The following is a 12,868-nucleotide window of genomic DNA, read 5'->3' on the forward strand; positions in this document are numbered from 1 at the left end:
TGTCATGGTCCCTAATGAGTCTTCCGGTTGCTTCTTCCCATTCCTTTAGCAGCATCTATAAGCAATGAAGGTGCCACCTATATAGTAGTACTGCAGTACCTTCATGTGATACATCATCATCTCGTTTGCCAGGTGACTCCTGAACTGAGCTTCATGGACCTGTTTATACAGCAGCGACTGATGGAAGGAAAGGTGACAGATTAGTACCAGCGAATCGCTCCAGACGTCCACACTATTCACACCGGAGTGGTCGGATCTTACATGAGCGATGCTGATGCCGCAGTAAATGGAGAAGGCGGTCGCCAAGTCTTCATCGAATTTGGTGAACCCGGGTCCGTTAATTTTGTTGACCAATTCCGCCACTCCGATGACCTCTGCGGGACGAGGGACTGGTTATCAATTCTCTATGATACAGTAGGATATCTAAATGTCCCAACCCTCCAGAGAAGAATGGGGGTAGTAGTGGTTTGCACGCACCGTTACTCTCATTCTTAATGGGGAAACACAGGATATTCCTGGTCCTGAATCCAGTGCTGTCGTCCACTCCGCGGTAGAACAAGGGATGTGAATAAGCATCTTTAATGTTCAGGATTTGGCCGGTTGTTGCTACGTGTCCAGCGATGCCCTGATCCGCTGGGATCCTTATCTCGTAGCTCTGGAAACAGAATGTAGAAAGGAATACTCCCATCATTGTACTCAGGACCATACACTGAAGTAAGGATGTTAGGGCTCCTCCTCATTGAGAGGGGGCGCTGCTACAATCAATAACGAATAATAGGTAGATTGTATTATATCATCTGGACACACCTCATCATCCACGACTCCTCCATCAAAGACTTTGGCAACGAGTTCGTGGCTGTGTCTCTCGAGAAGGAAAACAGAACATCTACAGGAAGAGAGAGGTTATAATGCAAGGAAACCATCCCCAGATCCTTCATCATTGCAAACTAGGAGGGTCCCCAGAAGGGTTTTACAAGAAACAGATCAAATAGTCTACAAGGACAGATTCCAATCCAGGTCGAGATCTCTGAGACAACCATGTAAACAAGACCGAGCCAGCACAAGGTCTACAAGACCGAGCCAGGACAAGGTCTACAAGACCGAGCCAGGACAAGGTCTACAAGACCGAGCCAGGACAAGGTCTACAAGACCGAGCCAGGACAAGGTCTACAAGACCGAGCCAGGACAAGGTCTACAAGACCGAGCCAGGACAAGGTCTACAAGACCGAGCCAGGACAAGGTCTACAAGACTGAGCCAGGACAAGGTCTACAAGACCGAGCCAGGACAAGGTCTACAAGACCGAGCCAGGACAAGGTCTACAAGACCGAGCCAGGACAAGGTCTACAAGACCGAGCCAGGACAAGGTCTACAAGACCGAGCCAGGACAAGGTCTACAAGACCGAGCCAGGACAAGGTCTACAAGACCGAGCCAGGACAAGGTCTACAAGACCGAGCCAGGACAACGTCTACAAGACCGAGCCAGGACAAGGTCTACAAGACCGAGCCAGGACAAGGTCTACAAGACCGAGCCAGGACAAGGTCTACAAGACCGAGCCAGGACAAAGTCTACAAGACCGAGCCAGGACAAGGTCTACAAGACCGAGCCAGGACAAGATCTTCAAAAATGACCCTGGATGGGATATAGAAGGATGATTCTACACTAGGTCTATAATTAATCTAAGCCAAGATGTGTCTGGTGTGATACCGGACGAGGTCCCAGGGGCCTAGCTCGGACAAGGTCCCAGGTGCCTAGCCCGGAAGAGGTCCCAGGGGCCTAGCCCAGAAGAGGTCCCAGGGGCCTAGCCCAGAAGAGGTCCCAGGGGCCTAGCCCAGAAGAGGTCCCAGGGGCCTAGCCCAGAAGAGGTCCCAGGGGCCTAGCCCAGAAGAGGTCCCAGGGGCCTAGCCCAGAAGAGGTCCCAGGGGCCTAGCCCAGAAGAGGTCCCAGGGGCCTAGCCCAGAAGAGGTCCCAGGGGCCTAGCCCAGAAGAGGTCCCAGGGGCCTAGCCACAGAAGAGGTCCCAGGGGCCTAGCCCAGAAGAGGTCCCAGGGGCCAAGCCTGCACACAGTCCAAGCCCGCACAAGGTCCCAGAGGCCTAGCCCGGACGAGGTCCCAGGGGCCAAGCCCGGAAGAGGTCCCAGGGGCCAAGCCCGGAAGAGGTCCCAGGGGCCAAGCCCGGAAGAGGTCCCAGGGGCCAAGCCTGCACACAGTCCAAGCCCGCACAAGGTCCCAGAGGCCTAGCCCGGACGAGGTCCCAGGGGCCAAGCCCGGAAGAGGTCCCAGGGGCCAAGCCCGGAAGAGGTCCCAGGGGCCAAGCCCGGAAGAGGTCCCAGGGGCCTAGCCCGGAAGAGGTCCCAGGGGCCTAGCCACGGAAGAGGTCCCAGGGGCCTAGCCCAGAAGAGGTCCCAGGGGCCAAGCCTGCACACAGTCCAAGCCCGCACAAGGTCCCAGAGGCCTAGCCCGGACGAGGTCCCAGGGGCCAAGCCCGGAAGAGGTCCCAGGGGCCAAGCCCGGAAGAGGTCCCAGGGGCCAAGCCTGCACACAGTCCAAGCCCGCACAAGGTCCCAGAGGCCTAGCCCGGACGAGGTCCCAGGGGCCAAGCCTGGAAGAGGTCCCAGGGGCCAAGCCCGGAAGAGGTCCCAGGGGCCAAGCCCGGAAGAGGTCCCAGGGGCCAAGCCTGCACACAGTCCAAGCCCGCACAAGGTCCCAGAGGCCTAGCCCAGACGAGGTCCCAGGGGCCAAGCCCGGAAGAGGTCCCAGGGGCCAAGCCCGGAAGAGGTCCCAGGGGCCAAGCCTGCACAGAGTCCAAGCCCGCACAAGGTCCCAGAGGCCTAGCCCGGACGAGGTCCCAGGGGCCAAGCCCGGAAGAGGTCCCAGGGGCCAAGCCCGGAAGAGGTCCCAGGGGCCAAGCCCGGAAGAGGTCCCAGGGGCCAAGCCTGCACACGGTCCCAGGGGCCAAGCCCGCACATGGTCCCAGGGGCCAAGCTCGCACACGGTCCCAGGGGCCAAGCCCGCACACGGTCCCAGGGGCCAAGCCCGCACATGGTCCCAGGGGCCAAGCCCGCACACGGTCCCAGGGGCCAAGCCACGACAAGGTCTATGAGACTCAACCCAGACAAGATTTACAAGATTGAGGCTAGGGAAGGTCTACAAGAGTTCTGGTCAGTTTTCAATTGCAGAAACTCAACAACTCCTAGTATACAGAGTTAGGGCTATGAGGCAAGATCCAATACAAGACCTTCAAGAATGTATCCTGGAGGAGGTGAGATCTTATGCTAAGACTAGAAAACTAGGCCCTGAGATCACATCCTAGAAAAGCCCTACAAAACCAGATCCTGGATCAGGGTATGCAAGCACAAATCCAAAGTCAGGACTTTACGACAAGATAATAGACCAGACCTAAAAAAAACAGAATCTGGATAAGACCTACAGAGGTCAGTTCCTGGAAAAAGTCTTCAAGACCTGGAACTGAGATTAGATCCTAGGTAAGACCTACAAAACCAGATCCTGGATAAGGAACTGAGAACCAGATAATGGGCAAAAGCTGCAAATCAAAATCCCTGACAAGGTCTACAAGGATTACCGAACCCCAACCCTGGAGAGATAAAGCTAAACTCAGGGCAACATCCGCAAGACCGATTCATCGGGATCCTAGAAAGATCTAAAATATGATCTGTGAAAACAAGAGGGGCCTGAGTGGATCACTGGGTCTACAGGATGATGGTGGCTGGAGCAGTACGTACATTTCCGCATTGCTGAGGTTTCGAGCTTCTGTTATAATTTCCTGAAGCAGAACCGATACGTCATCTGGGAAAAAAAAAATCAAAATGTGTGACTTCATCATGAACAGTGACATCATCAGTGCGGGAGGATCGGCTCTATAAATCTTCAAAATCCATTATGGATCCACTCAGATTATTACCATGCCCCAAAGCCTAAGCAACAGCTATCGGCTGGGTCCCCCAATCACGGTTGGCGCGGTTCAAATATAATATAATATGATTTCTTTGGTCTATTCACAAACCAAAAATAACAACAACAGCTCTGAGCCAGGAATGTGTCTCGAGTGGTTGTCATTTACCCTCCCCCACACTTCATATAAGGACCCTCAAGATACTGATAACATATTGTCACCAAATATCAGGGCCAGGAGAGTAAATGGACAAGTTAGAGACCCCTCGTGGTACGTGTGTGTCCCCCCCCCCAGACCTTGACCGCAACCTGGAGGGGTCTAATGCTTGTGGTGGGAACCAAGAAAAATGAAACTAATTTTAAGTCGCAAACGGAAACCGCAAGTAGTAAGAGGCCTTACACTAAATTACCTTCTTGAAAACAACTTGGAAAAAAAAAAAAACTACAAACAATTTACTATTTTCATTAAGAAAAATCATTAAAAAAAGCACAAAATGTAATATAAACAGACACAGACAAAAAAAGGTAAAAAATAAGTAATAGGAATAAATAAATGATAAAAAGTCAAACCAGAATCACAATTTGCAGACATGTTTCGATGTGTATGCTCCTCATCAGTGCAAAACATGAGATCTGGTTTGGCTGCATGACACTGAGGAGGGGCAAACACCCCGAAACATGTGTCTGGAAATTGAAATTCTTGCTTGGCTTTTATCTTAAGTCATGTGGCAAGGCTCTTTAAAGGGTTGATATTGACTTTTAGGATTGCTACTTCCAATAGGCGGCACTAGAGTTCTAGTCCTCTTCCTCTCTGAAGAGGCAATTTGCATATTTAATTTCCCAGTGGAGCATTGCCTGGCCTACAAGTCTCCTTACACTGGCAAGTCACTCTCCACAAGGAGAGACGTAACCCCTTAAATTGTGTTGGACATTTCCAGTCTGTTATGTCAGGTGGGCTTTACTGCACCATGAACTTTGGAAACGCCAATGTCTCAGCTTACAAACCCTCCCCTTGAACTGCCGAGATTCCCCTTTAAGACCCCGAATTTTTCCAATATTGGATATCTCCCCTACGTGACTGACGTGGTGTGAATACTGCGATTTCCCCTAAAGTCATATGTTCACCAGACCCTCCGCAGCTGCAGATCGCACGTCACACAACATGAGGAGACGGAGGCTCCCACGGGATTCATGTGGGAATTGGATTTAGGAATGAGTCAGAAAACTCCTCGGCGAAACGTCCGTAATTGTCTGAAATGACTGATGTGATAACTTGTTCTATTTAGGAACCGAATCAGGTTTTCTTCTCTTAAAGGGGAACTCTTCTTCTTCTCACATATCTCTGCTCGTGGTCGGGGTTCCCGCTGTCCCGGTGCAGAGCTCCAGATCTCCTGCTTCCCTTCACGATGCCATGAACACACTTGACAAACTTTTGGAAGTTGGTGTTCACGAGAGGGTTACCCTTGCTCTATGAGCCGCCAGAAATGTTTGGCACTGACCAGTCCACACCCCTCTGTGACTGTTCTCGACCCAGTCAACACCACTGTCCCCTCTTCCCCGAGACACAAGAAGCCTTCTAGAATTTCTCATTTCTGGACGGATTTGTTGGGCCGCAGAGATTTGCTCACACTTCCAGGAGTCCATGAGCCTCTTGAATATTTTGGGAGAAAATGGCAATAAAATGAAAGGTAAGTGACCCATCGACCGCCGGCCGGTGCCATGTAGATCGCTGGAAGTTGTTGGATCAGTGCTGCACAGGTGCCCGTCCACCTCCTGGTGAAGATGCTTCAACCTCCATGGCCATGACGGAAGTTCGGGGGGATGCTGAAGAGATGCCGACTGATGACTGATGACCCCACTACAGGTCAGGGGCCACAGCGGTGTCCTGCTATATCCCCAGCTTATGTCCCATCCAAGAGGCGCAGGCGATGACGGATGACTCAGTTGCTGGAGTGGTAGACGAGCTACCAGGGCATATTATGGTGGACCTGTCCCCCCTGGTGTCTTGACAATGGCTGGACTGGGTGATACTGTGGGAGGACAGGGAAGCCGATGGCCTCGCTCCATATGTGACCAGCGATGCCTACAGGCTCGGAGGGGCCTACCTACTGACTTCTCCGGTGAGACAAATTCTTTTTTTGCAGACCGGTACAGTCCTGGATTTCAGGCGCTGTCCTGTGAGAACAACAGAAAGTCCTGCCGACGTCTGAAGTCCCCTCTCGCCGTATCACTGTGCCGCCATTGTGACCCGCTGATGACATGGACGCTCATTTACCGGCAGTCACCCAGGTTTACACGGTCAGAAGATCCCCTCTCAACTTCAAATGGCCGATCCAGAGCAGATCCCCACAATGGCGGCAAGCGCAGACCTCGGGGGCGTGGGAGTGCAGACCTCGGGGGCGTGGGAGCGCAGACCTCGCGGGCGTGGGAGCGCAGACCTCGCGGGCGTGGGAGCGCAGACCTCGGGGGCGAGGGAGCATAGACCTCGGGGGCATGGGAGCGCAGACCTCGGGGGCGTGGGAGCGCAGACCTCGGGGACGTGGGAGCACAGACCTCGGGGGCGAGGGAGCGCAGACCTCGGGGGCGTGGGAGCGCAGACCTCGCGGGCGTGGGAGTGCAGACCTCGGGGGCGAGGGAGCATAGACCTCGGGGGCATGGGAGCGCAGACCTCGGGGGCGAGGGAGCACAGACCTCGGGGGCGTGGGAGCGCAGACCTCGCGGGAGTGGGAGCGCAGACCTCGCGGGCGAGGGAGCATAGACCTCGGGGGCGTGGGAGCGCAGACCTCGCGGGCGTGGGAGCGCAGACCTCGCGGGCGAGGGAGCATAGACCTCGCGGGCGTGGGAGCGCAGACCTCGCGGGCGTGGGAGCGCAGACCTCGCGGGCGTGGGAGCGCAGACCTCGCGGGCGTGGGAGCGCAGACCTCGCGGGCGAGGGAGCATAGACCTCGCGGGCGTGGGAGCGCAGACCTCGCGGGCGTGGGAGCGCAGACCTCGCGGGCGTGGGAGCGCAGACCTCGGGGGCGAGGGAGCATAGACCTCGGGGGCATGGGAGCGCAGACCTCGGGGGCGAGGGAGCGCAGACCTCGGGGGCGTGGGAGCACAGACCTCGGGGGCGTGGGAGCGCAGACCTCGGGGACGTGGGAGCACAGACCTCGGGGACGTGGGAGCACAGACCTCGGCGGCGTGGGAGCACAGACCTCGGTGTGAGCGCAGCTCCTGTATATAGCGCTGCTGGCACCGTTATCTCATAAAGCCACTGTACGAGGAGCGGTCGGACTTCTCAGGAGCGGATGCTGAGGGCTTATTACACCGGGGACGTCCGCGCTGACGCTCGAGGGCCAAAAACCAAATATCAGCTCAGATTAAACTTCTCCAATAAGCTGTAGACTCGGCCGCGGCTGCAGAGCAAATAACAACCTGCGATGAGAGTCAGCGCCAAAGAGCAACCGCAGCCGGCGGAGCCCTGGCAGAGTGCAGGACGTGTGCGCCACGCTGCGATCCATCAATGACAGGAAGCTGCTATGCGAAGGGTTAAATCTCCACAAGTAACTTCATCATGAGTTACATCATGGCACATACTCCAGTCACTGCCAAAGCTGCACCTGCACCGATGACTGCCGCTAAATCATGGCATACACTCCAGTCACTGCCAAAGCTGCACCAATGACTCTGCTACTAAATCATGTGTTATACTCCAGTCACTGCCAATGCTGCACCTGCACTGATGACTGCTGCTAAATCATGGCATACACTCCAGTCACTGCCAAAGCTGCACCAATGACTCTGCTGCTAAATGATGTGTTATACTCCAGTCACTGCCAATGCTGCACCTGCACCGATGACTGCTGCTAAATCAGGGCATACACTCCAGTCACTGCCAAAGCTGCACCAATGACTCTGCTACTAAATCATGTGTTATACTCCAGTCACTGCCAATGCTGCACCTGCACCGATGACTGCTGCTAAATCATGGCATACACTCCAGTCACTGCCAAAGCTGCACCAATGACTCTGCTGCTAAATGATGTGTTATACTCCAGTCACTGCCAATGCTGCACCTGCACCGATGACTGCTGCTAAATCAGGGCATACACTCCAGTCACTGCCAAAGTTGCAGAAAGGACTCTCCTGCTATATCATGTGTTATACTCCAGTCACTGCCAAAGCTGTAGCAAGGACTCTGCTGGCTATATATCATGTCATACTCCAGACACTGCCAAAGGTGCACCGAGGACTCTGCTGCTATATCATGTATTATACTCCAGTCACTACCAAAGCTGCACCAATGGCTCCGCTACTATATCATGTCTTACGCTACAGTCAATGCCAAAGCTGCAGTAAGGACTGTGCTGTTACATCATGGCGTATACTCCAGTCACTGCCAAAGCTGCAGTAAGGACTTTGCTGTTACATCATGGCGTATACTCCAGTCACTATAATTCTGCTACATATTATGTCTTATACTCCAGTCACTAACAAAGCTGCACCGATGACTCTGCTACTATATCATGTCTTATACTTCAGTCAGTAACAAAGCTGCACCAATGACTCTGCTACTATATCATGTCTTATACTCCAGTCACTAACAAAGCTGCACCGATGACTCTGCTATACAATTTCTGAAATAATTCCTACCATTTTGTGCCTTAGAAACACCATTAAATCTCACCTATACCGCTACTGTGCCAGGCTGCAAACAAGAGGGCCACAATAATACCGCCATAGAGAAATAACTCCCCGATACAGCTGCCGACCCTCTGAAGACTCTCCGACCCTGCAGCAGCTCTAGCGCCCCCTCTGGTGAGTTTTTGATGGTGCAGATTTTCTGCTCCCATTATGTAGAATACGTTACTTGCATTTTTTTTACAAATACAGAACATAAAAAACTCACAAAAACCTCATTGTGGGAACGCGGCTTTAAAGCGACAGCGCCTCGTCTAGAGGGAGCAGCGTTTTCGTGCCGCTCTAATATTCGGTAATCGCTGATATTTTGCTTGTGACAAAGTGCAGTTTAATCGCCGAGAGAAGGTTATTATAATGTCAGCGGCGGCGGTGACCGCAGCATTTGCTCCTGATAAAACGCTTTGGCGTCTGCAGGAATGATTTCTCGCAGTAATTTCTCCTCTTTTTTGGGGCCGGATTCATATTTGTGACGGATTCTCGCAGCGTCGGAAGGTAAAGAGCAGACGACACCGTCCTGAGGACCGGCGCTAATTGTTACAATACAAAGTAACGAGGAGACACCAAATGCCAGGGGCTGAGGGCGGGGGGCGCGGGGAGGAGGGTACTGTGAGGAGAGGGCGGCACGGGGAGGAGGGGTCTGTGAGGAGAGGGGGGCACGGGGAGGAGGGGTCTGTGAGGAGAGGGGGGCACGGGGAGGAGGGGTCTGTGAGGAGAGGGGGGCACGGGGAGGAGGGGTCTGTGAGGAGAGGGGGGCACGGGGAGGAGGGGTCTGTGAGGAGAGGGGGGCACAGGGTGGAGGGGTCTGTGAGGAGAGGGGGGCACGGGGAGGAGGGGCCTGTGAGGAGAGGGGGGCACGGGGAGGAGGGGTCTGTGAGGAGAGGGGGGCACGGGGTGGAGGGGTCTGTGAGGAGAGGGGGGCACAGGGAGGAGGGGTCTGTGAGGAGAGGGGGGCACGGGGAGGAGGGGTCTGTGAGGAGAGGGGGGCACGGGGAGGAGGGGTCTGTGAGGAGAGGGGGGCACAGGGTGGAGGGGTCTATGAGGAGAGGGGGGCACGGGGTGGAGGGGGCTGAGGGCGGGGGGCACAGGGAGGAGGGGTCTGTGAGGAGAGGGGGGCACGGGGAGGAGGGGTCTGTGAGGAGAGGGGGGCACGGGGAGGAGGGGTCTGTGAGGAGAGGGGGGCACAGGGTGGAGGGGCCTGTGAGGACAGGGGGGCACGGGGAGGAGAGGTCTGTGAGGACAGGGGGGCACGGGGAGAAGGGGTCTGTGAGGAGAGGGGGGCACGGGGAGGAGGGGTCTGTGAGGAGAGGGGGGCACGGGGAGGAGGGGTCTGTGAGGAGAGGGTGGCACAGGGTGGAGGGGTCTGTGAGGAGAGGGGGGCACAGGGTGGAGGGGTCTGTGAGGAGAGGGGGGCACAGGGTGGAGGGGTCTGTGAGGAGAGGGGGACACAGGGTGGAGGGGTCTGTGAGGAGAGGGGGGCACGGGGAGGAGGGGCCTGTGAGGAGAGGGGAGCACGGGGAGGAGGGGTCTGTGAGGAGAGGGGGCCACGGGGTGGAGGGGTCTGTGAGGAGAGGGGGCACAGGGTGGAGGAGTCTGTGAGGAGAGGGGGGCACAGGGTGGAGGGGTCTGTGAGGAGAGTGGGCACAGGGTGGAGGGGTCTGTGAGGAGAGGGGGACACAGGGTGGAGGGGTCTGTGAGGAGAGGGGAGCACAGGGTGGAGGGGTCTGTGAGGAGAGGGGGCACAGGGTGGAGGGGTCTGCGAGGAGAGGGGGGCACAGGGTGGAGGGGTCTGTGAGGAGAGGGGGCACAGGGTGGAGGGGTCTGTGAGGAGAGGGGGGCACGGGGAGGAGGGGTCTGTGAGGAGAGGGGGGCACGGGGAGGAGGGGTCTGTGAGGAGAGGGGGGCACGGGGTGGAGGGGTCTGTGAGGAGAGGGGGCACAGGGTGGAGGGGTCTGTGAGGAGAGGGGGGCACAGGGAGGAGGGGTCTGTGAGGAGAGGGGGGCACGGGGAGGAGGGGTCTGTGAGGAGAGGGGGGCACGGGGAGGAGGGGTCTGTGAGGAGAGGGGGGCACGGGGAGGAGGGGTCTGTGAGGAGAGGGGGGCACGGGGAGGAGGGGTCTGTGAGGAGAGGGGGGCACAGGGTGCAGGGGTCTGTGAGGAGAGGGGAGCACGGGGAGGAGGGGCCTGTGAGGAGAGGGGGGCACGGGGAGGAGGGGTCTGTGAGGAGAGTGAGCACAGGGTGGAGGGGTCTGTGAGGAGAGGGGGACACAGGGTGGAGGGGTCTGTGAGGAGAGGGGAGCACAGGGTGGAGGGGTCTGTGAGGAGAGGGGGCACAGGGTGGAGGGGTCTGTGAGGAGAGGGGGGCACAGGGTGGAGGGGTCTGTGAGGAGAGGGGGGCACAGGGTGGAGGGGTCTGTGAGGAGAGGGGGGCACGGGGTGGAGGGGTCTGTGAGGAGAGGGGGGCACGGGGAGGAGGGGTCTGTGAGGAGAGGGGGGCACGGGGAGGAGGGGTCTGTGAGGAGAGGGGGGCACAGGGTGCAGGGGTCTGTGAGGAGAGGGGGCACAGGGTGGAGGGGTCTGTGAGGAGAGGGGGGCACGGGGTGGAGGGGTCTGTGAGGAGAGGGGGCACAGGGTGGAGGGGTCTGTGAGGAGAGGGGGGCACAGGGTGGAGGGGTCTATGAGGAGAGTGGGCACAGGGTGGAGGGGTCTGTGAGGAGAGGGGGACACAGGGTGGAGGGGTCTGTGAGGAGAGGGGGGCACGGGGAGGAGGGGCCTGTGAGGAGAGGGGGGCACGGGGAGGAGGGGTCTGTGAGGAGAGGGGGGTACGGGGTGGAGGGGTCTGTGAGGAGAGGGGGCACAGGGTGGAGGAGTCTGTGAGGAGAGGGGGGCACAGGGTGGAGGGGTCTATGAGGAGAGTGGGCACAGGGTGGAGGGGTCTGTGAGGAGAGGGGGACACAGGGTGGAGGGGTCTGTGAGGAGAGGGGAGCACAGGGTGGAGGGGTCTGTGAGGAGAGGGGGCACAGGGTGGAGGGGTCTGCGAGGAGAGGGGGGCACAGGGTGGAGGGGTCTGTGAGGAGAGGGGGCACAGGGTGGAGGGGTCTGTGAGGAGAGGGGGGCACGGGGAGGAGGGGTCTGTGAGGAGAGGGGGGCACGGGGAGGAGGGGTCTGTGAGGAGAGGGGGGCACGGGGTGGAGGGGTCTGTGAGGAGAGGGGGCACAGGGTGGAGGGGTCTGTGAGGAGAGGGGGGCACAGGGAGGAGGGGTCTGTGAGGAGAGGGGGGCACGGGGAGGAGGGGTCTGTGAGGAGAGGGGGGCACGGGGAGGAGGGGTCTGTGAGGAGAGGGGGGCACGGGGAGGAGGGGTCTGTGAGGAGAGGGGGGCACGGGGAGGAGGGGTCTGTGAGGAGAGGGGGCACAGGGTGCAGGGGTCTGTGAGGAGAGGGGAGCACGGGGAGGAGGGGCCTGTGAGGAGAGGGGGGCACGGGGAGGAGGGGTCTGTGAGGAGAGGGGGGCACGGGGTGGAGGGGTCTGTGAGGAGAGGGGGCACAGGGTGGAGGGGTCTGTGAGGAGAGGGGGGCACAGGGTGGAGGGGTCTATGAGGAGAGTGGGCACAGGGTGGAGGGGTCTGTGAGGAGAGGGGGGCACAGGGTGGAGGGGTCTGTGAGGAGAGGGGGGCACAGGGTGGAGGGGTCTGTGAGGAGAGGGGGGCACAGGGTGGAGGGGTCTGTGAGGAGAGGGGGGCACGGGGAGGAGGGGTCTGTGAGGAGAGGGTGGAGGGGTCTATGAGGAGAGGGGGCACAGGGTGGAGGGGTCTGTGAGGAGAGGGGGACACGGGGTGGAGGGGTCTATGAGGAGAGGGGGGCACGGGGTGGAGGGGTCTGTGAGGAGAGGGGGCACAGGGAGGAGGGGTCTGTGAGGAGAGGGGAGCACAGGGTGGAGGGGTATGTGAGGAGAGGGGGACACGGGGTGGAGGGGTCTATGAGGAGAGGGTGACACGGGGTGGAGGGGTCTATGAGGAGAGGGGTCACAGGGTGGAGGGGTATGTGAGGAGAGGGGAGCACAGGGTGGAGGGGTCTGTGAGGAGAGGGGGACACGGGGTGGAGGGGTTTATGAGGAGAGGGGGCACAGGGTGGAGGGGTCTGTGAGGAGAGGGGGGCACGGGTCTATGAGGAGAGTGGGCACAGGGTGGAGGGGTCTGTGAGGAGAGGGGGACACAGGGTGGAGGGGTCTGTGAGGAGAAGGGAGCACAGGGTGGAGGGGTCTGTGAGGAGAGGGGGCACA

General features: G+C 58.3%; 1 protein-coding gene across 4 annotated transcripts in view; it reads right to left on the minus strand.

The window, feature by feature from the left end:
- Positions 1 to 12,868, minus strand: part of PDE2A (phosphodiesterase 2A) — a 758,587-nt gene that overhangs the window by 69,788 nt on the left and 675,931 nt on the right. For all 4 annotated transcript variants that reach the window (XM_073661082.1, XM_073661081.1, XM_073661080.1 and 1 more), the window contains 5 exons: positions 3,742 to 3,805; positions 808 to 886; positions 478 to 655; positions 262 to 374; positions 100 to 177 (listed from right to left, as the gene is read on the minus strand). In XM_073661082.1, coding sequence (XP_073517183.1) covers positions 100 to 177; positions 262 to 374; positions 478 to 655; positions 808 to 886; positions 3,742 to 3,805 — 512 coding nt within the window. The remainder of the gene's footprint in view (positions 1 to 99; positions 178 to 261; positions 375 to 477; positions 656 to 807; positions 887 to 3,741; positions 3,806 to 12,868) is intronic.

This window comes from Phyllobates terribilis, unplaced genomic scaffold (genome assembly GCF_046119375.1).
Source record: "Phyllobates terribilis strain yellow unplaced genomic scaffold, ASM4611937v1 Scaffold_2__4_contigs__length_985480577, whole genome shotgun sequence".
NCBI classification, from domain to species: domain Eukaryota; kingdom Metazoa; phylum Chordata; class Amphibia; order Anura; family Dendrobatidae; genus Phyllobates; species Phyllobates terribilis.